This window comes from Phodopus roborovskii, unplaced genomic scaffold (assembly GCF_943737965.1).
Source record: "Phodopus roborovskii unplaced genomic scaffold, PHOROB, whole genome shotgun sequence".
In the NCBI taxonomy this organism is placed as follows: Eukaryota; Metazoa; Chordata; class Mammalia; order Rodentia; family Cricetidae; genus Phodopus; species Phodopus roborovskii.
Genome location: NW_026126517.1, coordinates 16637097 through 16663438, shown reverse-complemented (window position 1 = coordinate 16663438; position 26342 = coordinate 16637097). Strand labels below are relative to the sequence as shown.

General features: G+C 36.3%; 1 protein-coding gene and 1 pseudogene across 1 annotated transcript; both read right to left on the bottom strand.

Moving 5' to 3' along the window:
• Window positions 1-4559: 4559 nt before the first annotated feature.
• LOC127231252 (olfactory receptor 145) lies at window positions 4560-5498 on the bottom strand. Its single transcript, XM_051196742.1, has one exon. It carries the CDS (start codon window positions 5490-5492, stop codon window positions 4560-4562), a length of 933 nt encoding a protein of 310 aa, XP_051052699.1. The 5' UTR covers window positions 5493-5498.
• Window positions 5499-16101: 10603 nt separating this feature from the next.
• Window positions 16102-20831, bottom strand: LOC127231370 (olfactory receptor 8B3-like; annotated as a pseudogene).
• Window positions 20832-26342: the final 5511 nt, after the last annotated feature.

Sequence of the window (26342 nt, the reverse complement as noted above, 5' to 3'; positions counted from 1 at the left end):
GACAACTTCTGATCTATTGCACACAATCCATAATGCTGCTATATTACCTACAGAAGTTTCAGAATGAAAATAAGCAATATTCCTTTTATCACACATGCTACTGTGAGACTCCAAAAAAGTCACACAGGTATCATTTCACTTTCTACTGGAAATATTCAAGGTAAAAAGTTTCTTAGTCTCTTTTGAACAAGTAGATCACATATATAAAAGCAGGGAGTAAAGTGATTGCATTTATATGCTAGACCATGAAATACATTTATTTCCTTGGAGATGTAATACTTTAACCATACATGAACTTCTCTTTGGGGATTTCATGTCCTTCTTGAGCCAATATTAAACTCCAATCTTTCAGTATCTTCTTGTCATAAATAAATTTACTGCTTCTTTCTTCATATTTATTTTATATTTTAATGCTAATATTCCAAATCCTATTCCCTAAGGCTTTGTAACTTTCTCAAAAAAATACCAAAATAAATATAATAACACACTTCTTGCATTATCTTCCTAATTTCTTAAAAAATATAATAATTACCTTTGCTTTGCTATTCTTTGGATGGGCCCTAAAACCTTGTAACATTAGACAAGTACTTTACTACTCAGGTACTCAAACACCTTCAAAATCACTATTTATATGTTTTACATTTCCACTATTTTGACTTGAGAATTAATTACTGCTTGTTTATTCCTTTAAATGTTAAAAATTAAAACAGTTTATAAATGCTTTCAGGTTCTGTGTTTGAATCCCCAGCTTATACTGCCTCACTAATAGAACAATTTTGAAAAAGTTATTTTATAAATTTTGCCTCTGGTTCTTATTGTTAACTTATGAAGGATAAACATATAATGACATTTTCTGGATTATCATGTCAAACTAATGAATGAAATATTACCATGAATAAAATAAATAATGAAATTTCTGACATAAATGAACTCTGAATTATGAAAGGCTATGAGCATATTATTTCATCTCAAATTTAAAATATTCTAAATTTAAAGTATATTTAAATCCTGTGCATAAATTATGCTGTTGGTGCTAATAAGAACACTGGACACAGAAATTCTGGATATGTGCAAGCTACAACTGTTCATATCTGTCAGGTACCAGATATGAGATTACTGTGGTCATATGCTTGTAACATTTTTTGTCAGTTGTAGAAAGAACAATAACCAGTACAAAGTCATTTTCATTTGATACATTGATTTATATTTGTCTATTTATAAGTCAGAGAGCACATTTTGTGATCTTTGGGACTCAATTTTATGCTCTAATATAGGTCTCTCACATTTAAACATTGTTCATGGGTTTCATGTAGCCATCTATACTGTCTCTATATGTCAGTACATTTGTTAAAATATATTGAGAAAAAAATCACTTTCTCAGGGAATTGCTTTTACTTTCCTGGTCTTACTATGTTCTTCTAATGTTTTCCTAACTCTCCAAATCCTCTCAAAAGGACTTTTCTACAACATAAGTGATACACTAAATATGTTTTTCAAAAGATCTTGTGTATTTTTCCAAGGATTTATCCATAGTGCTTGAACTAGCTTTATGGGGCCTATTTTCTTTGGAGGAACACCTTGCTCAGCCTGGATGTATGGAGGAGGTCCTTAGTCCTGCCTCCAAACAATGTGACAGACTTCATGGACTCCCCATGGAAAGTCTTACTCTCTCTGAGGAGAAGATATGGGATGGGTGAGTTGGAGTGAAGGGGGGGGTGGTCAGGAGGAGGGGAGAGAGTGGAAACTGGGATTGGTATGTAAAATGAGAAAAGATTATTTTAAAAAATTAGTTAGGAGGACTAGGCAGTCCATGGGGCCTTTTGCAGTGGGTCAGTATTTATCCCTGTCATAGGAATGGACTTTGGGAGCCCATTCCACATAGAGGGATACTCTCTCAGCCTAGACACATGGGGGAGGACCTAGGCCCTGCTCGAAATGATATAACAGATTTTGAAGATTCCCCCATGGAAGGTTTCACCATCCCTGGGCAACAGAAAGGGGATGGGATGGGGGTTGGGGGAGGAACAGGGAAGGAGAGCAGGGAGAGGGAACTGGAATTGACATGTAAAACAAGCTTGTTTCAAATTTAAATTTAAAAAAGGAGATTTTGTGTGTGTGTGTGTGTGTGTGTGTGTGTGTGTGTGTGTGTGTGTGTGTTTGCTTTTGAAATTTGCTTTACTTTCTCAGCTCAAGTAAGGTTTTAAAGTCTTTATATGAGAATGAGAACAAATTTAAGAAATACAGAGTTGATTTAGTTTTATCTGCTTCCTTCTGTACTTTAAACTTTAACTGTCTTGAGTATTAACTAACATAAATCAACATCTAAATATTTCCCAAGAAGAAACTAAGAGTTCCCATTTTTGTCTTAAGTTCAATTTCCCTAAATAATTTTTCTATTTCAATTTATTTTGTCTATTAAGACTGGTATCTACTAATATTGCCACAAAAAAAATCTCTGCATTCTCATAATTCTCTAACATCCTGTTACCTACTGTCCTATTTTGCTTGCTCTTGCTATGATAAAAGACCAGAACAAAATCAACTTGGAGTGGGAGGGAGGATTTATTTCATCTTAGAATTATTGGGGCCTTAATCTATCACTGAAGGAAGTCAGCACAGGGACTAAAGATAGGGACCTTGTTATATGGAGAGATGATAATTATTGTTCTTCTTCAGGCTAACATTCAACCACCTTTTAATACCTCTCAGACCTGACAAGGGTAGCATTGTACAGGATCCCTCATCAATGAACAATCAAAAACATACCACAAAGATTTTCCTAAAGGTCAACCTGATGTGATGTTGTTTCCTCAGTTGATGCTCCCTTTTCTAAAATGTGTCAAGTTGACAAACATTTTCATCACACCTCCATTCATCAATTATAATGTTAAATCAAACATTTTTAAGAAGTAAGTTTTAAAAATAATCAGGTACAAAATTTCACTAAAAATCCACACAAAATCTGATCAACTTGCTATTTAATTTCTATTTAACATTTTACACTCAGATATTTCATATTTCTTGAATGTGTATCTTTGATCTGTTACCTTTAACTGATGCCCCTCCCAATACCTTATCTAAATGCCTCTTAAAACATCATGAGCTCTTATGTTTTTGGTTGTGAGCCTAGGCTTTAAGGGCTGAGCCATCTCTCCAGCCCGATTTCTATTTTTGTTTCCACAGAAAATGAAAAGCTGTGGATTCCTTCCTGACTAATGTGGGTTGATCAAGCCAGACTGCCTGAAACAGAGTACCAGGTAATCCTACATTCAAAACAGCTAGACAAAGCAGCTTTATAGACTATAGCCAGGATTTCTGCATCTTCTTAGAATCCCCCATGACAGCTCCCCTTACCAGCAGGAAGTAGTTTGGAAAGAACAACGCCCAAATTCCTAAATATTGTCTATAAATGTTTGTTTTCATTTAAATGGACTTGGTTATATAAAATAAAGATATAAAAAAATCTTGAGCTCATTTTTTGTTTTTCAAACATTATCTTTAACTTAATTAGCACAATAAACATCATATGCTTTAAAAAAGAGTCAGCAGTTTACTGAATAAATATGATTGCCACAAAAAATGCTGAAGAGAATATATAGGTCATTGGCAAAGAAATCAAGCAAACATTGGAGATAAGTTGTCATATTTCATTTTAGGTGGAAAGTATATTAAAAATGGTGAGCTTGAAATCAAGTGCCTAAAGATTCGTGGACTTTCTTTAAGAATCACATGTCATGTGTCACCCTCTCTGTGGAGTAGCGGGGGGTTGGGATGGGAATGGGGTCAGGGGGCATGGGAGAGAGAGAGGGAGGGAGAAGGAACTGGGATCGATATGTAAAATAAAGACAATTATATATATAAATATATATATATATATAAAGAACCCCATGTCATTATGTAAACAATCACATGATCTTCAATATTATGTTTGTAATAGTGTATTTTAGCAATAAAATGTGTTTGTTCATATGTACAAGGTAAACATTTAAAAAATGGAGTAAAATTCCATGCACCACATGTATGTTTGCAATATAAATCAACAATATAATGGTCAATGCAGAAATATCTATACCTATTAAAGACAAGGATGAAAAGGTAATACATTCATATCCAGTAGTGGATCAAAGAAGAACAAGAGACACAAATAGGATTTCATATTTCATTTCAATTGGCAAATAATGTTCATTTTTTCATATATACATGCAGACAACTTAATATTGTTTTAATCAGTGAGAAAACTGTTCTGTATCAGCTGTGCTGAGGTTTGTAATAACAAACAACAAGAAGGAAGAGCTATTTAATTCTATCCTAGAATAGATAAAATTATAAAAGCATCACTTTTACACACAGTGAATAAACAAAATGTATATAAAAATGATGAAAACAAGATAATTCCTAATTTCAATAAATATGAAATAAATCTGATATTAAAATATTTTAAGCAGAGCATACTAAATGTATAACAATAAAATATTTAAATACAAAAATATATCGAATATATAGCAAACATATAATCTCTTCCTTTTTAAATGATAGGCTTGGAGGGATTCAGTTTCTGATTAATATAGTCTCCTGCTCAAGGTTTTTCTCAGAGCCATTTTAACATCTTTGTTCCTTAAGCTATAAATTAAAGGGTTCATCATGGGAACCACAATTGTATAAAAAATAGAAGAGAATTTTCCCTCATTCAGCGATACAGCTGAGGTAGGTTTGAGATACATGAATGAGCCAGACCCAAAGAACAGACAAACAGCAAGCATATGGGAACTACAGGTGCTGAAGGCTTTGGATCTGCTTTCAGTGGATCTTATATTGAGGATGCTGGACAGAATGAAGCCATAAGAAGTAAAGATGATGATCGTGGGCACAATGATGTCTTTTCCTGTTACAATGAACAGCTCTATCTCATTGACGTAGGTGCTGGTGCAGGAGAGCTGCAGTAAAGGAAGCACATCACAGAAGTAGTGGTTGATGGTGTTTCCATCACAAAAGGTCAGTCTCAAGATGCATCCAGTGTGGATCATGGCACCAGAAAGTCCCATGAAATATGAGCCAAGCATTAGATAGTAACACACCTTAGGAGACAAGGCTACATTATACAAGAGTGGATTGCAGATAGCCACATATCGATCATAGGCCATTGAAGTCAACACATAACACTCAGAAATGACAAAATAACAAAAGAAGTATAGTTGGGTCATACATCCCATGTAAGAGATAACATTCTTTTCTAGCATAAAGTTCATCAACATTTTGGGGGTAATCACAGAAGAATAACACAGGTCAATGCAAGACAAGTTAAACAGGAAAAAGTACATGGGAGTGTGGAGATGAGAATTTAGCACAATTAGAATGATCAAGGTCAAATTTCCCAATGCAGCGATCATGTATATTACCAGAAAGAGGAGAAACAATGGTATTTGGAGGCCAGGTTGGTCTGTTATCCCCAGGAGAATGAACTCAGTTACCAAAGAATCATTTTCAAAAGCCATTTTTCTCTCTGAGAATCTGTGGAGACAGAAAAACAAGTGAAATTTCAGGAAAAGAATTTAAAGACACATCTTCCTCTTTCAATGCCAGTTTCGTCTTTGAATGTTAGAACGCAAACAGCTTTGAAGTCTTGAGACAGCCTTATGTATTACCATGAAAAAGAACAACATTTTCTTCCTTAATTAGTATCTCAAAGGTTAAATACAGTAAAGACCTTCACTAATGCACCTCAGAGCTTAGCCCAGTAAGCTAACATATTAATCTGACTCCTTGAAAATTCAAAGGCAAAAGGCAAATTCAATTCATAAGGACCCAATTGTCCTTCTCTCTTCTAATAATTCCTTTGTTGGCTCTGTCTGTTCTTGATACAGGAAAAAGTTTTAGCAAACTGGTGGTAACCTATATTCAGATTGTCATTTAGAAAACCTAAGATCATAAATAGTATTCCCCATATCAAACAGAAGAAATTGAGCCTGTAATTGGTTATGATACAGCAAGTGTCGCAAAAATTCATAAATCTAGAGAAATTGCAATGTGTTATAGAAATGCTGTATATTGAGTAAAACACTGCAACTTTCATTTATGACTTTGACTGTTCCTATTTGTATATGTAGGACATTTTTCTCTGAATTTCTGTCAAACATTAAAATTGCTCATAATAGAAAAGTACATATTATTTATTGGTGGACTCATTTTGATAAAAAGCCATAATGAAAATACAAAACAAACAAAATCAACTCACTTTAGAAGAAATACTGCATCATCTCCTCTATAAACATTAAACATTTATGTATCCCCAAAATGGACAGAAGAATATTGCTTGCTGGAACTAGTGGGGGGAAAAAAGGTACCATAGAAGAAAGTTCAATTTTGGAAAATAAAAAGGGTTTAGAAATTTAATGTTCAACATATTAACATCAAATAATTGCGATGTAGTAAGAAAATATACTATCAGCTATCTTCTCATGACAGCTTTACTTACACAAACACACAAAGATGTGTCAACATAGAAGGAAGGCATATGTGAATCAGCCTCAATTCTGGATGATCTCACCAAGGATATGTGGTCAAGAGAGTATTACGCATTATGTCCTCTTTTACATATTTTATTTCTCAGAAAATGAGTTCAATACAATTTGAGATTTTAGTGTAAATAGATTTTGAAACTTACCCTATTGAAGTGAGAAATCTCATGGACTCCTTTCATTGGCATATATTCCTACTATTCAAGAAAGACAGTATCAGACTCCGAAGCACTGGTTCCTTTTACTCTAAAACGATACTGCATAAAATTATTTTCTTGGGTTCCCTGGACACCTTTTGAATTGCTGTTTATATTTATAATTATAATCATAAAGAAAAATAAAAAATTAAACTGCTTTCAGTTTAATCATCCTCCAGTCTTAAAGAAACACCAGACATCTGAGATTAATTGCATAAAGAAATTAGTTATAAATAAGGTAGACAGTTTCTTAGCTTCTTTCCAGTAAATACATTGCAGATATAAAAGGGAGATGAGATGATGGCATTTAGATGCTTACCCAAGATGGTCCTTTACTTCCTTGGGGACTCTATTTCATTCAGGCATACCCTTCTCTTTAGGGATTATATATTCTCAATACTTGGGCCAATATTGTACTCACCTTTCAGCTACCTTCTCTTCAGAGAGGCTATTATTTTAGTTATTTCTCAATTTTTAACCATGTCCTTAATGTTAATATTTCATAGCATCTACCCCCAGAATTCCAGAATTCCTTAAATCCAGCTGTAAAGATTTCCCCTTGTATGTCATAGCATGCTTCAGGTATTCTCTCTTTTGTTTGTTTTTCGAGACAGGGTTCTCTGTATTGCTTTGAAGACTTGCCTGGAACTAGTTCTTTAGACCAGGCTGGCCTCAAACTTTCAGTGATCCACCTGCCTCTGCCTCCGGAGTGCTGGGACTAAAGGTGTGCACTATCAATGCCTGGCACTTCAGGTATTCTTACAAGATTTTCTTGCAAATATATTTTTAAATATTTCTCTGCTTGGTTTTGTTTGTTTGATATAGCTCTGTAAGTTTTTGCATGTAAGTTTTGAATCACTGAGCTGATTTCTCTAACCCTCCTTATGTAACTAGCTTTCAGAAGGGAGGGATAGATTAAGACAGATGCTTATAATATCTAGGGTGCATAAGAAACACATCTAGGACACTGAAGGGTTAGTGACTTAAGTCTCAAATGGCCGGTGAAGCTTTGGACAGGAATGCTAAGTTCACTAATGACACCTGGGAGCTGGTAGGATCATTGGAGCTTCTGGCCACGGGAATCTAGCACCTCAGCACTGGTGGGGAACTAGCCTGCAGAAGAAAACTTCCATCACAACTCTGTTCCACTGCATAAAATCCTCAATGCCTCTGTGCCACATGTCAGCAGTCACTAGTCTCACAGAAAGACTTTGGCCCCTAGGTTATTCTAATTAAAGGAAAAATTCTGTTTCTGTATATGTTTGTCTGATTCTTTCATTTCCAACATGCTTCCATGAATCTTGCTCTAACAGTTCCTCTACTTTTTATGTTGTTCTCAGTGTCTGTGTACTTGGATACTTGAAACTGTCATCATCTGAATATTATTTAGGGATTGCATATGGTCACTCAGGTTCTCTCCAAATTTCAGAATGTTGAATAAAATATATTAAAATCATATCAAGTAAAGTGATACAGTACTGATATGCTAACAATCAAGAGGTTAGGGCCAGAAGATTGAGTGTCAGGTCAGCATGGCCAGCCTCAGCATTCTTAGGACATCCTGGACTATACAACGTAACAATAACATAAAAACATCTAAACAGTATTTAAAAAGTAAAATAAATTAAAAATTGAGTCAAATGATACTTAAAATACCAAATTAAAATTCATCAAAGTTGTATTTATTTATTTATTTGCAAAGTATCCAGTTAATAAATATTTTGTACTTTGTAATCTACAGGATGCCATTTCTGTATTATGAAGTATGTGTGTGTGTGCTTAAGGGAACATGAGATATTTTATTAGGAAGCCAAACAATCATCAACCACAAAATTGCCCCACAAAACAATCTATGGATCCATTTTCTCAACTTATGTATTCTTTTCCCAGATAATCTTAGCCTAGGTCAAAGTCACATTCAAATTAACCAACATAAAGGTTGTCCCCATTGAAGTTCTTTTTTAACTAAATTTTCAAACATATATCAGAGATGCAGACATGTCACGAGACCATCTTTACCCTTTAAAATGACTAATCTGCAGGAGTCCTATGACCTCCCATTTTTTATTAACTAAAATAGAAAAAAGGAAGAATAGACATTTAAAAAATTTCTTTAAGCAAAACAAACCAGGAAGTATAAGTAAAATTATATTAAAACCTTAGTGAGTTCATGGCCAACCAGAGGTTACATAGTAAGCTCAAACCAAAAAAAAAAAAAAAAAAAAAAAATTAAACCTCAGATTGACTTAGGAATCTTCAGAACTACATGAGGTTTGTTGATTTATTTATTTATTATTTTAAATCTCAGCCACAGTTCCCCCTCCCTCCTTTCTTCCCAGTCCCCCAGTCCCTGCCCTATAACTTTTCTCTGTTCCTGACCTTCAATCTACTCTTACTGTTCAAGAAATGGCAGGTCTCACATGGATATCAAAACATGGTATATCAAGTTGCAGGAAGACTAAGCACCTCCCCATGTATTAAGGCTGGTTAGATTTATATGTGAGAATTGTTCTTAAGTCATTAAATAGTTGTTTTTATGCTTTTACTGAAATATTTTACTCCCCCAACTCCTTTTTGATCCTCCTCACTTCAGAAACTCAAGTTTTTGATTGTTTTCAAAACAAAAACAAGAAAACCAATAAAATAAAGAATCCCAAAACATATGAAACAAAAATCCCACCAAAAAACACATACGGTTCATTTTGCATAAACTTATCATAACTATATATTAACTACTGAATGGGTAAACAAAATGTGCTAAATCCCTTCTTCAGAATATTATTTAGCCATGGATAAACAATGGATAAATCTTACAAACATATAAACTAAGAGAAAGAAGCCAATTAGGAAGGACAAAATAGTATACAATTTTACTTTATTAATTATCTAGAACAGAGAAGTCCATAGAAATAAGGAGATTCAGATTGCCCTGTAAGATGGAGAAATAAAAGCCATGAGAAGACGAACATAGTTAAATGAAGGAGAAGGACTTGCTGTGCCACTCTTCCAAGCTGCTACCCAGATTCCTCCATAGACTGAGCAGCATCACTGTACATGACAAGTAACTTCTCCCATGAGTGAACTTAAGCTGCCTCACAGGTCCCTTACTGCCACCAAGATGCTGTTATGGAGCACAACCAGCTGAAGCCACCTCACAGACCCCAGTTAATTATTACCAGGAGTAAACTTCTCAAAGAATCAACATGAAGAGATTGATAAACAGAATATCCTGATGGTTTAAAAGCAGGTATGGATATCAAAGTGGATAAGAGTGTGCAGCAGAAGTATAGCCTGGTGATATGAACTTGAGACAGCTGTTGCTGGGTGCAAGCTGCACATGGGAAGCATTCAGAGAAGCGCAGACCATGCTCTGCAACCACATATTACTACACGAGCAATATAGTCACACACTGTGAGAAAGTCAGCTGGTATAACATTCTTTTCCTGCTCACTAGGGACAAAGTTGTAATTTGCTTACAAGCAGGTAGACACTGGCCAGGAAATTCTACACACAGAGCAATCCTTCTCTAGAAGGGCACAACTGATCTAACAGAGAAGTCCACCCTCCCTTTGTGGATACTTATACCAACAACAATCCATGGGTGGAGACTACATACAATTTCTATATGAAGAAATACAGATATATTGTCTTTTGTCTTATGTTATTCATTATTGTCACTTTGAAACTTAGATTTTTTTTCAGTATTTTCCAATAAAACTATTGGTAATTTTGTACTTAGTAAGCTACTGTGTTTTAACTTTTATCTTAGCAGAAATGAATTTGTGACTAACTTTCTACAAAAAAATTACTTTCTTCATTTATGCACCTACAATAGTCTCTCTACTACCTCTCATACTCTCAACCTAAGTACTTTCTCTCTCATAATTAATGCATGCTCTGATCTCCCTGTTTTCATTTTTCCTCATTTCATAACCTCATATCATCACTCATATCTTAGCTAGAAACCATCCCTGACTACACTTTCCTCCAATCAAAGCCAAAAGACCTGAGTCTTACCAAAGACAGAAGTAACGTGTGCAGGCATCCCCTATGTAAAGTCTACCCCAGGACTGTAGCAGTCACATTACAGTATATGCAGCCATTTCTCCTAGTGAAGAGTACCCTGTAAGAATAATCCCACAAAACATAAGAAAATAAACAAAGGGAAAAATTCAAATAGAACACACATCTAACCCATTCTACACAGAAAACATAACAACAACAACAAACCACATTGTTGGGCAGAAGTAAAGCTCACTCAAAAACAACCCCCACCCCCTCAAAAAACAACAGAACAAAAAGAACAACAAAAAACGTTCTGGTCAAGAGAATAGAATCTTAGGAATAGAGTACTTATTTGTCTTAGTTGGAGATCTCACAGTTCAGCCAGATCAGTCATCTGCCAAGAGACCACTGATAAGAAAGAGGTCCAACTTAAGCTATACTAAAGAGTGGGTAGAATAATTAGTCCTTTAATGAGGTACTAGGTTAGTCCTTACCAGATTCTCACTCCTACTGCAGTAGCTTACTGCGTCATAGCCATGCAAATTCACAAGTCTGTCAACTTTTCTACATTATTCAGAAAGTATAACTTCTCATTTTAATCTTTCTTTTTTCTAAGCATGATGTCCCTCAGGTTGTAGCTTTCCTCAAAATTTGGAGCTTCTTTCCATACTCTTTCTTGAGAGCCCTCCCCACTATGTAGCTGCTAGTTTGCCAGGTGTCTGAATTTAAATATGGCTTACACAGTTTGGCTTGCTTTCCTTCTCTTCTCCATTCTTCTCTACCAGGCAGCAGATGATACCTTGGTATCTCTGGATATTTTTTTTAACTCTAAAAATTGTCTCCAAATTTTCTTTTAATTCTGTTCTTAATGTACTTTATGAGACTAAGGATCCAAAGAAGATTCTCAACCTCCCTTGAAACAGCATGAGACACCCACAACACCCCCAATGAGAGAAAACAAAGACACTGAACTAACTACAATGTCAGAAAGAACTCAAGAGACTTACTTTACAAAGAGATCACAACTAAGCAGCTATGTGAAGAAAGAAAATGAGTTTAGGACCTAGATAAAGAAGAAACCGAAAGGCATGAAAAAAAGCTCAGCAAAGAAATCAAGACTCTGAAAAGAAACTAACAGAAACTTAGGGAATGAAATAATAACTCATTCAAATAGAAATCACAGCAGAAAGCACTGTCAACAGATCGATAAAATTCAGAAAGCATTTCAAAATCATCTGGAAAGAAATACCAGCTCCAGATTTCAGGCAATTTTTCCCAGCTGCAGTAGCTAGAAAATGCATCCATCTCTTCAAAAGCGGCTGGGAGTAGAAGTATTTACTTGTTTTCTAAAAAAACAAATAAAGATTACTAGAAACAAAAGAAAAAGAAAAGAAACAAATGTTGCTAATTAGCATTATATTCAGGATGAAACCACATCCAAATTCTAAAACAAAAATGATATCCTATATTCTAATTAATGAAAATATATTACAAAATGTGATATATTGAGTTCATATTAAAAAGTACTGGACTTGCAATCAAGACTAATAGATTGCTGTGGACTTACTATTTAATGAACTTTATTACATTAAGGATTAATAATTTCATTAAACTCTATAATATTCCTCATACATATATATTTATAATTTATCATCAAAATATGATGGTACATCCTTACAATATAATTATGGATAATGTGACAAAGGAATGTTTTGAGTTGTATTTCTTCAGTGGAGAAAGAACTGCATAAAGAAACAGTCATTTTAAAAAGATATAAATGAGCAGAATTGTCTAGTACCATGCTATGTAAAGGCTAAGAAACCTGCTCCAGCTCCACCAATTGAAAGGTGAAATTGGTTTCAGATGGATAACTGGTTGGTTTTTCTGAAGTGCAAATCAAAGATTTAAAAATGAAAGACAATGGATTGCTTGTACTGAATTTCAAAATGTCAAAATATGTGTAAGTTCTATGAGACCTGCTGCAGACTCTGTCTGGGGTTCCAAAGGCGAAATGCTTCTCAAGAGCAAGGGAGAGGGTAAAAGATTTCACACACAATCTGAGCTGCATGCTTTTTATGTGTTCTTTACTGTTGTTTCTAATCTAATAACCCTGTCCTACCTCTGACTTCTCAATGCTTCTGATGCTAGCTTCTTCTATTCCAAAAATTCTTCTTCGGGAGCCTTGAAGTGATAAAGAAATTTCTTTCATTGGTCAAAAGCACATTCCTAGAGCAAATGATAAGGAATTGAGCCATTTACCATGGCAACTCAAAGGTCCAAGGCCATGGGAGCAAAACCATGACCAGACAGGGAGGGCACAGTACCCAGTGACAACTTTAAGACACAGACATATTGTTAGTAGACCAGAAAGGAAGAATCAGCATGCTATTTTTAGTAAACTTTGCAGATATACATGACTCTGACCTTGTGTAAGCTGTAAAGTTTTCTCACAAAAAGACTTTAGTTAAGTTCGAACTTGCTCTGAAGTGAAAGTGAGCTAATTGTGTGTAGTAGTCTGAGCAAGAGAACAAGGCAGGCCACCATTAAGAGTCCACAGTCCTTGTAGGACAAAATATTCAAGGGGGAAAGCTTACACACTCAGAAGGCAGTATTCCTTATCATCTTGCAGATAAGGTTAAGATATGCATCTCTGGTGACAACATTCCTCCTCATTTTGCTAAATGAGGCTTGACCTTTAAGAGATAAGCAAACTCTGACCCCTGAAATGTGAGCTGATCTCTCACTGAATAATTCTGTGGTCTGTAGCAATGATTAGTAACCTTTGTTACTTCTTAACCAGTGGCAGACTATTTTTTTTGTTTTGCAGAGAAAATCCCAGAATAACATGAAAAGGTCTTTAATTAATAAATATTGGTCTTAAATTTTTTAAATGCTGAAAACACAGATGACAGCTATGTGGAAAGTAAGAAAACATGTCGAAATATAGAAAGAAACATATACATTTACCTCACTATGATGAAAATCTAAGATAACAAAGCAGGGACTACACCTTGACTGTCTAGGAATAGTGACTATTATCACAAAGACATTATGGTTTTCATGAAAACTTTATCCTGTTCAGATCTGTGTGGTATGGCTGTGTGTTTGGTTGTTTTGTTTTGTTTCATTTGTGGGGCAACTTCAGGGGATTGGGGAAGATTATGGAGGGAATGGAGGTGAGCAGAATTGGAGTGCATGATGTAAAATCCCTGAAAATTCAATAAAAATTATGTTAAAAATAGTATTATTAAAAATAATATAGCAAATAGAAAGCCTAAGGCTAAATCATATGGAGATTTCAATAGATGTGGAAATATATTAACAAATTCCAAATATCTTCCTAATAAAATACCTGAACAATAGAAAAATACTTATCTCACATCAAAGTAATATAGTCTATGTATAACATAGGCAGTGTCACACTGAATACAGAAAAGTTGGAAGCATTCCCTCTATTGAAAGGAGGAGACCAGGTGTTCACTTTCAACTTTCATTTAATATAATAATTAGGATCTACTGATTAGTAAGGCAAGAGAAAGAAAAGTGAAACATGGCAGGCAGCAGGAAGACACTGAGTCACAAGTCAGGCCCACCCTCCTGGTGAAGCTCTTCCTCCAACAAAGACACACCTACTTCAGCTAGGTCACACGTAATAGTGTCGCTCCCTCTCTGTGAACCTATGGAGCCATTTTCTTACAACATACACAACAACAAAAATGATGAATAGAATTTCATTTAAAAAAAAGTTTCTCCACAGGAAAAAAACATGAATAATTAATAAAGAGATATGTTTACCAGCTCTTCCTTCAACAAAACTCAGTAACTAGAATATATTAAAGAACTCAAACATGTTAATCACCAAAAGAAGTAATATAGTAATCAAAATAATAAGTGTATGAGGTTAATACACACACTTATGCACACACACAATTCGTTATCTAAAACCATCAAAATAGAAATCAAAATACATTGATACACCATTTTATCTAACAATGTGTATAATCAAGAAAATTAAATAATAAATAATACCAAAGATGTGATTAAAAACAACCAGTCGATTCTGCAGCAGGAAATGTAACTATGGATGTAAGTAGAGACAGTACTCAAAGAATAAAAACATACTAACATATAAAGTATTGTTAGATGTGTAAGGAGTCTTGTTTAGCCTACAATATAGTTATAGATACACTCATGATTATTATAGCACTGTTCACAATAACACATTCTGAAATTAGCATAGGAATCTATCCATTGAGTTTCAGCTGTAACTCAGTACATTAGCTCCTGAAATTGTCCTTGATTTCTTCCCAGAATAAAAATAGGTCCACATTTTCAATCATTGTCCAATCTGCTGTTAGATGACATCATTTAAAGATAAAAATTCTACCAAAACTTTATAAAGAGAAGTATAATCCCTAAAGCTCTCTCTCTCTCTCCACATATATATATGTATATATATATATATATGTATGTGTATATATGTGTATGTGTATATGTGTATGTATATATATATAATATATATGCATTCTTCATAAAATTAACTGGTTAATATTTATTAAATATTTACTAAATATAAGATCACTGACACTGTCATAAGAAAGTCAAATGAATATTTTTTATAGTTTCAATATAAGTTGTATTTAATAGCCAATTAATAAAAACACCTGGATCATGAAGCATTTGAATTACAAAGGGACACAGTAATAACCAAAAAAGGGTGATAATTAATCTTATTCACACTTTATTACACAGATAATTTAGAGTCATTTTGCCTCAAAATCCATGGACAATGCAGTATTGCTTTTTTTCTTACTTTACATACCAAATCCAGTTCCCTCTCCCTCCCTCCCTTCCTCCTCCCTTCCTTCCTCCCTCCCATCCTCCCTCCCACTCTCCCTCCCTCCCTCCCATCTTCCCTCCCTCCCCCTCTCCTCCCTCCCTCCCACCCTCCTGCCCTCCCTTTCTCCTACCCTTCCAACCTCCCATTCCATCCCATCCCTACTCCACAGATATGGTAATGCCTTCCAGGAGGGGTCATCAAAATCTGTCAAGTCATTTGGTGTAGAGTCTAAACCCTCCCTCTGCAGGATTACTTTGTATATCCATTGACAGATCATTGGTTGTTTTGGCCATATATCCCATAGTGACAATAAAAAGAGGCTTAATTAATTACTTTTATTTTTAATTAAAATGATGAAAGAAGATCCTGCCAATGGTATAAAATCAATGAAAATTTGTACCAAAATCACCTGGAAGAACAAAAATATACCAATATTTTACCAATGATTAGATTTAAAAAAAAAAAACAGATAAAAAGGTGGTTTTGATTAAAACCATCGAAATACTCATTGACAAAACTATAGTGACAAGTATTTTAATTTGGCTAAAGCCTCATCCTGCTAAATGTTTTTCCCAAGGCAACTTTAACATCCTTCTTTCTCCAGCTATAAATTAAGGGGTTCATCATGGGAAACACAATGGCAAAAAAGACAGAAGATATTTTTCCCTGATCCATAGATATAACTGAGGAGGGTTGAAGATACATAAATGCACATGATCCAAAGAACAGAGAAACAAGAATGTGGAAGCTGCAGGTTCTGAAGGCTTTAGATCTTCCCTCAGTGGATCTCATTTGAAGGATGTTAGAGAGGATGAAGCCATAAGAGGTAAAGATGATGACACTGGGCACAATAATATGTTTCTCACCTACATTAGGAATCTCTATTTCAGTAGTATAAGTGATAATACAAGAGAGCTGAAGCACAGGGGAACGATCATGGAAATAGTGGTTAATGGTGTTCCTGTCATAGAAAGTCAGCTTTAGGATGCATCCATTATGGATCATGGCACCTTAAAGTCTCACTGAGCATAAGATAGGAAAGTACCTTATGGGACAAAGCAACATTATAAAAGAGTGGATCGCAGATAGCAGCATAGAGATCATAAGCCATTCTTATCAGCAGGTAACATTCAGAAATCCTCAAAAAGCAAAGCAAGTAGAGCTGGGTCATGCATCCTATGTAAGAGATAACATTCTTCTTCAGTAAAAAGCTCATCAGCATTTTGGGTGTAATCACTGAAAAGTAACAGTTGTCTACAAGGTACACATTAAAGAGGAAACACTACATGGGGGTTAAAATAATCAAAGACAAATTACACTGCCAATGTAGTGGTTGGTTACATATATTAGCAGAAAGAGTAACAACAGGGGTAACTGGGGATGAGGGTCATTTGTTAATCCAATAGAATGAATTCAGTCACCAAAGAACTATTCTCCAAACCCTTCTTTAAGGTAATCTGTAAACACAGGAATATTGTGACATTATAAGACCACAAAAAGGTCCTGTCATAGTTCACATTTGTGAACTACATGATGGGAATGCCTATATATCTGAATTCACAGAAAATATTATTCATGCTATCATGATATAGAGTGGTATTTCCCCATATTAGAATATACAAAGTTAAATAGAATAAATTAATCTCCAACAATCTAAATAATAGTGATCATCTCTGTCACTCTCTAACATGAATTCTCAGATACACAAATGATAGTAGGTAGGACAAGTATATAATTCACAGCCATCATCTCATTATTTTGTCATTGCTCCAGTCCTAGGTGGATACCTGGAGAAGCTTGTTGCAACCTGGAGTTAATCTCATCCAGATATAACTGTGGTGGCATCAGAATCACCTACATTGTTTCAAATGTAAAATTTACTTTAGAGTCTGGGAATAATTAGAATCCCATGCTTGCTACAAGAAAACATATTAACCTATAAAGGTTTGGGAGATGGCCTTAGAGGTGAAACTTCCTGACTATGACATTGTAAGACTTATGTCTCCTGAAATTTTCAACACCCCATACTCCAGGTTACTCTTGGGAATTTCATTGTTTCTTAGAATAGTATAATATGAAACGAAAGGGTACTTATCAGATCCTTGGACTTCAATATCAAGCTTCTTCACAAGCCTAATGTCCAAGACACTAAATGGAAACACTGTATCATCTCTCCAGTATGTGCAATATAACCACTTACAGTCAAGAAGAAATATTGCAGTATTCATAGCTGGGGCCCATGGGATTAGAAATCAATCACTGCCTGCTGAATTGGAAAATTATTCAAATGAGAAACACAATAAAGTCTGGAGAGACATTTTCAACAAGTTAAAATAATTAAGAATGGTATATTCAATTTTCTACAAATAAAATAACATTTTAAATTATATTATCATTATCTGTATGTATATGCATTCAAAACTCAAAAAGCAAACATTTATAAGGGAAAATATATGTATAAATAATCCCCATTTTAGAGAAAATAATAATTAATAAATATTTCAAAGCAACTGTAACATGTACCTACCTTTATTGAAAAGGACCTTGTAAGCATCAATGCAGGCAGTTATCTGCACAGAGTTGAGAATGAAAACTTGGTTCAGATTCACTTTGTCAACCTGGATCAGACTTGGTCATTTTGTTGTCAGCATACTTAAAACACAGTACAATTTGGGAAAAAGCTTCAAGCACCAATCATTCCCTTTCATCAGTTCCAGCCAATAATCATCCCATACCAGGTACACAACAAAGCTTAAAATGTGACTACTTAGAAAAAAAAAATACTTTGACTCCAAAATTTAAGTTCAAGGACAAGTTACTGGGGGAAAGGATTTCTATTTTTGTTTCCACAGAAAATGAAAAGATGTGGATTCCTTCCAGACTAATGTGGTTTGATCAAGCCAGACTGCCTGAAACAGAGTACCAGGTGATCCTACATTCAAAACAGCTGGACAAAGCAGCAGAATACAGCCAGGATTTCTGAATCTTCTTAGAATCCCCCATGATAGCGCCCCTTACCAGCAGGAAGTAGTTTGGAAAGAACGAGGCCCAAATTCCCAAATATTGTCTATAAATGTTTGTTTTCATTTAAATGGACTTGGTTATATAAAATAAATAAAAAGAAAGAAAGAAAGAAAGAAAGAAAGAAAGAAAGAAAGAAAGAAAGAAAGAAAGGAAGGAAGAAAGAAAGGAACTCCTTTAAAAAGTACATGTGACCATGAGGCTGGTTTTATGGCTAAAGGTCCTAGTGTATGACCTAATGAATTGTGTGATCAATATGCCCTAGATAGGGGTCAGCCAGCTATAAAGTATGTATGACATCCTTCCTAATGATGGGTTCTGTTAACTGAAATGTAGGGAGGGAAGAGTCTGGGATGAACATTCTGGGGTACTTTACGAACTCTGCCTCTATAGCAAAAGGTGGATGAATTCTGCCTCCACAGATAACCAAAATGTCACTAGTTCAATAACAGTATCCAACCCCAGTCTACTGGTCAGAAAATAGATATTTTACCTCCTCCACATAGGAGACGCCACTAGGGGTTTAATATTCCTGGTTTTCTTAGTAATTTATTGTACAAGAACTTCTGTGCCCTCAAAACTATATAATTTATAGAAGTAGGAGCTATGTCAATAAAGATGTTTCAAGAAGATGAGGGCACCAGTACAAAGAAAAGGTTTTATTTCATGCCTTTACCCTTGTTGTGTTACAGGGATCTGTAAGTCTCTGATGATAACATACCTTTGTTTCTAAGAGGACACATCACAAAATTAATTTTTAATTTACTTTTTGTATTTTACACATCAATCCCAGTTCCCTCTAGATCACTCCATCCATCATTCTCTTCTATACTACCATACCCCCTGACCACCTTCCCATCACACACCCCCCCACTCCACATGTAGAGTGAAGCCTTCCTGGAGGGGTCATCTAAATCTGTCAAGTCATTTGGAATAGGAACTAGGCCCTGCTTCCTGCTTCTAAGTTAAGGGAGTATCCCTCTATGGGGTAGACTCCCATTTTCCTGAGGAATCCCCATTCTGATATCAAAATGGCTATACAAGTTTACACTCCCATCAGCAGAAGACGAGTTTTTCTATTACTCCACATTCTCTCCAGCATAAGTTGTCAGTGGTGTTCCTAATTTTAGCCATTCTGGCAGGAGTAAGATGGTACCTCAAAAGTTGTTGTGATTTGCATTTCCCTGATAGCTAAGGATGTTGAGCACTTTCTTACATGTCTTTCATCCATTTTTATTTCCTTTATTGAGAATTCTCCCTTCAGCTCTGCAACCCATTTTTCAATAGGGTTATTTGGTGTTTTGGTGACTACTTTCTTGAGTTCTTTGTATATTTTGGAGATCAGCTCTCTGTCTGATGTAGGATTGGTGAAGATCTTTTCCCAGTCTGTGGGCTGTCATTTGGTCTTGTCCTCTGTATCCTTTGCCTCAAGCTTTTCAGTTTGAGGAGGTCCCAGTTATTATTTGTAGATCTCAGTGTCTGTGCTATTGGAGTTATGTTCAGGAAGTGATATAATTTACCAATTTGTTCAAGGCTAACTCCCACTTTCTCTTCTAAGAGGTTCAGTGTGGTTGGATTTATTTTGAGGCCATTTATCCATTTGGGCTTGAGTTTTGTGCATGTATTCTACACACTGTCATCCAGTTGTGCCAGCACCATTTGTTGAATATGCTTTCCTCCTTCCATTGTATACTTTTAGCTGTTTTGTCAAAAATCAAGTGTTCATAGGTGTATGGATTAATATTAGGATTTTCAATTGGATTCCATTGGTCTACCTGTCTGGCAGGCATGGACTCAGGATGGTCTTGTGGGGGTAGGCAGATCTCTGGCTGGATCCCAGAGCTCCAGCAGAGGACCTGTGGTGGGGGTCAGAGACCAGGTAAGTGGGGACAACATAGGGTGGTCCTGTGTGTATAGGCTGGTCTAGTGTTCTCAGAGCAGTTCCAGGAAATTCCCTGAAGATGGAGGGATGTTAGATCCACCCTCTGTCCAGTGCTTAACCAGAGCAGTGGGACAGTGGGCTAGGTAGGGCACAGAGTGTGGGGAGGGCAGGCTTTTTAAGGTGTGTGTGTGTGTGTGTGTGTGTGTGTGTGTGTGTGTGTGTGTGTGTGTGTATCAGAGCATCAGGAGTACTCTAGCTGGGGACTGGACACAGGAGGGAGCTAGATTCAGGGACAATCCAGGGAGTTCCCAGGGAAGAATGTGGGGGGCGGGGATTCAACCTGAACTGGTTCCAGACTCACCTCCAGCATAGGTCTGGAAATGGGGGATCAAAGATCTATCAGGCAGGGCCTCAGGAAGGTCCTGCAGGGATAGGCAAATCTCTGACTGGGACCTGGAGCTCCAGCAGAGGACCAGCAGTGGGGGGGGGCAGAGATCATGCAGGAGGGGACTCCAATCTATATGATACTCTATCTCATCTAACTCACAACTGCTTTCATCAAGAAAAGTAAATAACAAACTATAGCAAGCTGTTATCAAAATAAAACATTTGAACTACTGCAAGACATATGACAAAGGAAATTAGAAGACATAATACTCAAAAAAAAAAAAAAGTGTAAATGACAGCCACATTCCTGGATGTTAGATTCTTAAGGAAATCGTCCCTAGCATATAACAGAGAGAGACAAACCAAAGATTGTTCCAGCACTATTCACAAGAATAAATTTTGGAATTAGCATAGGATCGCATCAAAAATGAAGGGCTAAAATGCAAAATAAATATATGATAGAGAATAATTTAGCTAAAAGAAGACAGAAATTAATTTCCATACAGGAAAATGCATGTGACTAAATATTGTTATGCCAGTAGACATAAGCAAGAAACAACAACAAAAAAAGATACTGCATGTAGCATGTGTGGGGTAAAAAAGACACCAAATAAGGGGGGTGTACCAAAAAATAATAAGGGGGATGGTTATAAGGAAATTTAAAGGGAGCTACTGTTAAGAAACATACTAGACATGAGTTCATTCAAATGTTACAATGAAACAGATAGTACAGTTAGTGTACTTTAATCATAACATTTAAAGATAATAAATTCACTTAAACATCTAAAATTAAAGGTTTAAGATCAGAAGTAAATTTTAATAGAAAGTGACTGTTTTGGCATGTAACTGCAAAACAAATATATATATGCTGACTTTTGAGGTTCTTCAAACAAAGTAATTCTTACATTTAATTCACTGATAGTAACTAAAGAAATAATGAAATCTACATCAGACAGCAATACTCTGCAGTGTCTAAAAACATTTGTTTCCTTAGGGAAGCACAACCTTAGTCAATACAAAAAACAGCATTAGCAAGACAAACAATATGTAGAGGAAGGATTTTCCCAAGTAAACTCAGCTCTTCTAGGTGAGCAGAACATTTTTAATAAAACCACAAGAAACTGTGCCCTGAAGAAATGGTTAAAAGCACTTGATGCTCCCGCAGAAAAGAGGGGTTCAATTCCTAGCACCTACATGATGCCTCACCACTATCTGGAACTCTTTCTCTGTCCACTGAAGACAACACATGGAAGTTATTGTTCTTTTGATAAAACTCCTGCCTATGAAACACAAATAGGAAACTCAGAGCCCATGTGGAGATTATTGGTAGAGGGAAGAGAAAGGGAGGGGGACAAAGAGATAGAGACAGAGAGTGGATGAGAAAGATAGGAGAGGGAAAAAGAGGGGTGTGCTTTCTTTTTTATTTTTTCTGTATGTGTATTTTTTATTTTTTATTTTACATGTCTATCCCAGTTCCCTCTCCCTCCCTCCCTCTTACTCACTCTGCCCCCTCCATGCACCCTGACATCCCTCCTCTCCCATGCCCCCACCCCAATTCTACATGTAGGGCAATGCCATCCTGGTGTGGTCATGTAAATCTCTCAAGTCATTTGAAGTGGGGACTAGGCCTTCTCTCCAGTCTCTAGGTTGAGGCAGTATCCTTCCATGGGGGATGTGCCCACAAGGTCCTTTTGTGCACCAGGAATACATCCTGGTTCCACTGTTTGAGGTCCCTTAGACTGCTCAGTCCTGGCTGAGACCCATATTCAGGGGGGCCTGAGTCAGTCCCATGCTGGATTCCCAGCTATCAGTCTGGGGGGCCCATTAGCTCCTCCTTGTTCATCTCAGCTGTCTCTATGTGTTTCTCTTGTCCTCTCCCTCTGTATCTGGATTGTAGTTCAACTCAGTGTTTAGGTATGGGTGTTTGCTTCTGTTTCCAACAGGTAATAGATGAGGGCTCCATGATGGTGAATAAGTTAGTTGTTGATCTCAATATCCGAGAAGGGCACTTATGGTAGCCTTTCCACAGTTGCTCAAATTGTTATTTGACAGTAGTCTTGTAGGTCTCTAGACCTTTCTTTAGGTTCAGTTTTCTCTTCAAACCAATAATGACTCCCTCTTTTATGTTCATTCTCTCTCTCTCTCTCTCTCTCTCTCTCTCTCTCTCTCTCTCTCTCTCCTCTCTTCTATTCCTACCCTGACTCAATCTTCCTAGTCGCATATGCTATCCTCTCCTCCCCTTCTCTTTCTCCTACTTCTCTTCATTCACTGCCCCCCCACTTCCCATGTGTTCTGGGGGACTTGTCCCTCCCTGCTTCTGTGAGGGCCTTTATATGAATCTCTTAGAATACACCTTGTATCCTAGTTCCTCTGGTGATGTAAATTATAGGCTGGTGATCCTTTGCTCTAGGTCTAAAACCCATATATGAGCGAGTACATACCATGTTCTTTGGGAAACTTGCACATGCTTAACTGAGTCCATTGTGCAGTCAGGTAATCCCTTTGAGCAGTCAGGTAAATCGTGATATAGAGATGGCATTATCATGAGCAACCCACCCATCGTCAGGGGGCGGGGGTCAGCAGACTGCTGGGATCCAACAGAAGTGATAACACCTGCATGCAGACAAAATGCTCAAAAACATAAAAAATAAACAAGTATAATTTCTTAAAGTGGCAAGCACTTAAAGTCGAATGGACTGGCATCTAGGCTTTGGCTATACAAACAATGCTGCTATGAACATGGTTGAGCACATGTCTTTGTTGCATGGATGTGGATCATTTGGATATATGCCTAAGAGGAGTATTGCCAGGTCCTGTGGTAAATTAATTTCCATTTTTCTGAGGAACTGCCATACTGATCTACAAAATGGCTGTACAAGTTCCTACTCCCACTAGCAGTGGAGGAGTGTTCCCCTTTCTCCACATCCTCTCCAGCATAAGTTTTCATTGGTGTTTCTAATTATAACCGAGACCTACAAAACTGACTCCAATTAACAATTTGGGCAACAATGGAAAGGTTATCATAAATGCAAAAAATCAGCAACTACAGACGCAAGCATAACCAACAGAATTCAAGAGACGTAAGAGAGAATCTCGGGCGCTGAAGATAAACTAGAGGAAATACATTCATCGACCAAAGAAAATCATAAATACAACAAATCCTTAACACAAAACATCCAGGAAATGTGGGACACCATGAAAAGGCCAAGCCTAAGAATAATAGGCATAAAGAAAAGTGAGGAAGCTCAGCTCAAATGGGCCAAAAACATATTCAACAAAATCATCAAGGAAAACTTTCCCAATCAAAGGAAGAACATGTCCATGAAAATACAAGAAGCATACCGAACACCAAATAGGCTGGACCAAAGAAAACAGACCCGTCAATATACAATAATAATCGAAAGACCTAGCACACACAATAAAGAAAGAATATTAAGAGCAGCAAAGGAAAAAGGACAGGTAACATATAAAGGCAGACTTATCAAAATTACACCTGACTTCTCCATGGAAACCCTCAAGGCCAGAAGGTACTGGATAGATGTTCTACAATACTAAGAACCACGGATGCCAGCCCAGGCTACTATACCCAGCAAAACTCTCAATCACTATAGATGGAGAAAACAATGTATTTAGTGACAAAATCAGATTTTCCCAATATGTATCTACAAATCAAGCCCCACAGAAAGTATTGGAAGGAAAACTTCAACCCAAGGAATGTAACTATGCCCACAAAAATATAGGCAATAGATAATCCAACTACACCAAAAACCAAGGGTAAAGCAGAACAAATATATTCACAATACCACTGCCAAAAACAAATCTAAAACAAACAAGCATCAACAATCAATGGTCCTTACTCAACCTCAACATTAATGGTCTTAACCCACCTATAAAAAGACACAGGCTAACAGAATGGATACTAAGACAGAACCCATCCATCTGCTGCATATAAGAAACACATTTAAGCTTCAAAGATAGTCTTTACCTCAGGGTATAGGGTAGGGAAAAGATCTTCCAATCAAATGGAACCAAGAAGCAAGCAGGTGTGGCTATCCTAATTTCTAACAAGTTAGGCTTCAAACCAAAATTAACCAAAAGAGATGAAGAAGGTCATTTTGTATTCATCGCAGGAGAAATCCATCAACACAAAGTCTTAGTTCTGAATATCTATGCCCCAAATACAAAGGCACCCACACTTTAAAAGAAACGCTAATAATGTGCAAAGCTCACATAAAACCTCACACACTTATAGTGGGAGATTTCAACACACCACTCTCAACACTAGACAGGACCAACAATCACAAACTCAACAAAGAAACAAAAGAAGTTATGTCTCAACTGGGGTTAACAGACATATATAGAATATTCCATCCAAAGACAAAAGACTACACCTTCCTTTCTTCTACATAGGAACCTTCCCTAAAATCAACCACATACTAGGTGACATAACAAAACTCAACAGATAAAAGAGAATTGGAATAGTACCCTGTATCTCATCAGACCACCATGCTTTAAATTTGGAATTCGCCAACAACACAAAAAGCAGAAAACCAGCAAACTCATGGAAACTGAACAATGTGAAATTGCACCACACCTGGGTCAAAGAAGAAATGAAGAAAGAAATTAAGGAATTTCTAATATTCAATGAGAATGAGGATACAACATACCTGAACTAGTAGCAGTGCTACTAGGGAAGTTCATTGCACTAAGTGCCCATATGAAGAGGAGGAGTACACACCAGGAAATAATCAATGTGAGGGCTGAAATCAACAAAAATAGACACCAGGGAAACAATACAAAAAAAAAAAAATCAATGCAACAAAGAGTTGTTTTTTTGAAAATATAAACAAGATAGACAAACCTTTATCCAAACTAACTAAAAAAGCCGAGAGAGAACATGCAAATTGACAAAATCAGAAATGAAAAGGGGAACATAATAAGGGACGCAGGGGAAATACAGACAATTTTCATGTAATACTTTGAAAATCTGTATTCCACAAATATTGAAAATTCAAAGGAAATGAACAAATTTCTGGATAACTATCACTTACCAAAATTAAATCAAGGACAGACAAACAACATAAATAGACCTATAACCCATAATGAAATAGATGCAGTCATCAAAAGCCTTCCAATCAAAAAAAAAAAAAAAAAAAAAAAAAAGCACAGGGCCAGATGGCTTCAGTGCAGAATTCTACCAAACATTCAAGGAAGAACTGTTACCACTACTCCTCAAATTGTTCCACAAAATAGAAACAGAAGGTTCATTGCCAAATTCTTTATACGAAGACAAAATAACCTTGGTACCTAAGCCTCACAAAGACACAACTAAGACAGAAAACTACAGACCAATATCCCTGATGAACATCGATGCAAAAATACTCAATAAAATACTGGCAAACCGAATTTAAGAATACATCAGAGAAATCATCCACCATGACCAAGTAGGCTTCATCCCGGGATTGCAAGGATCATTTACGTATGAAAATCTATC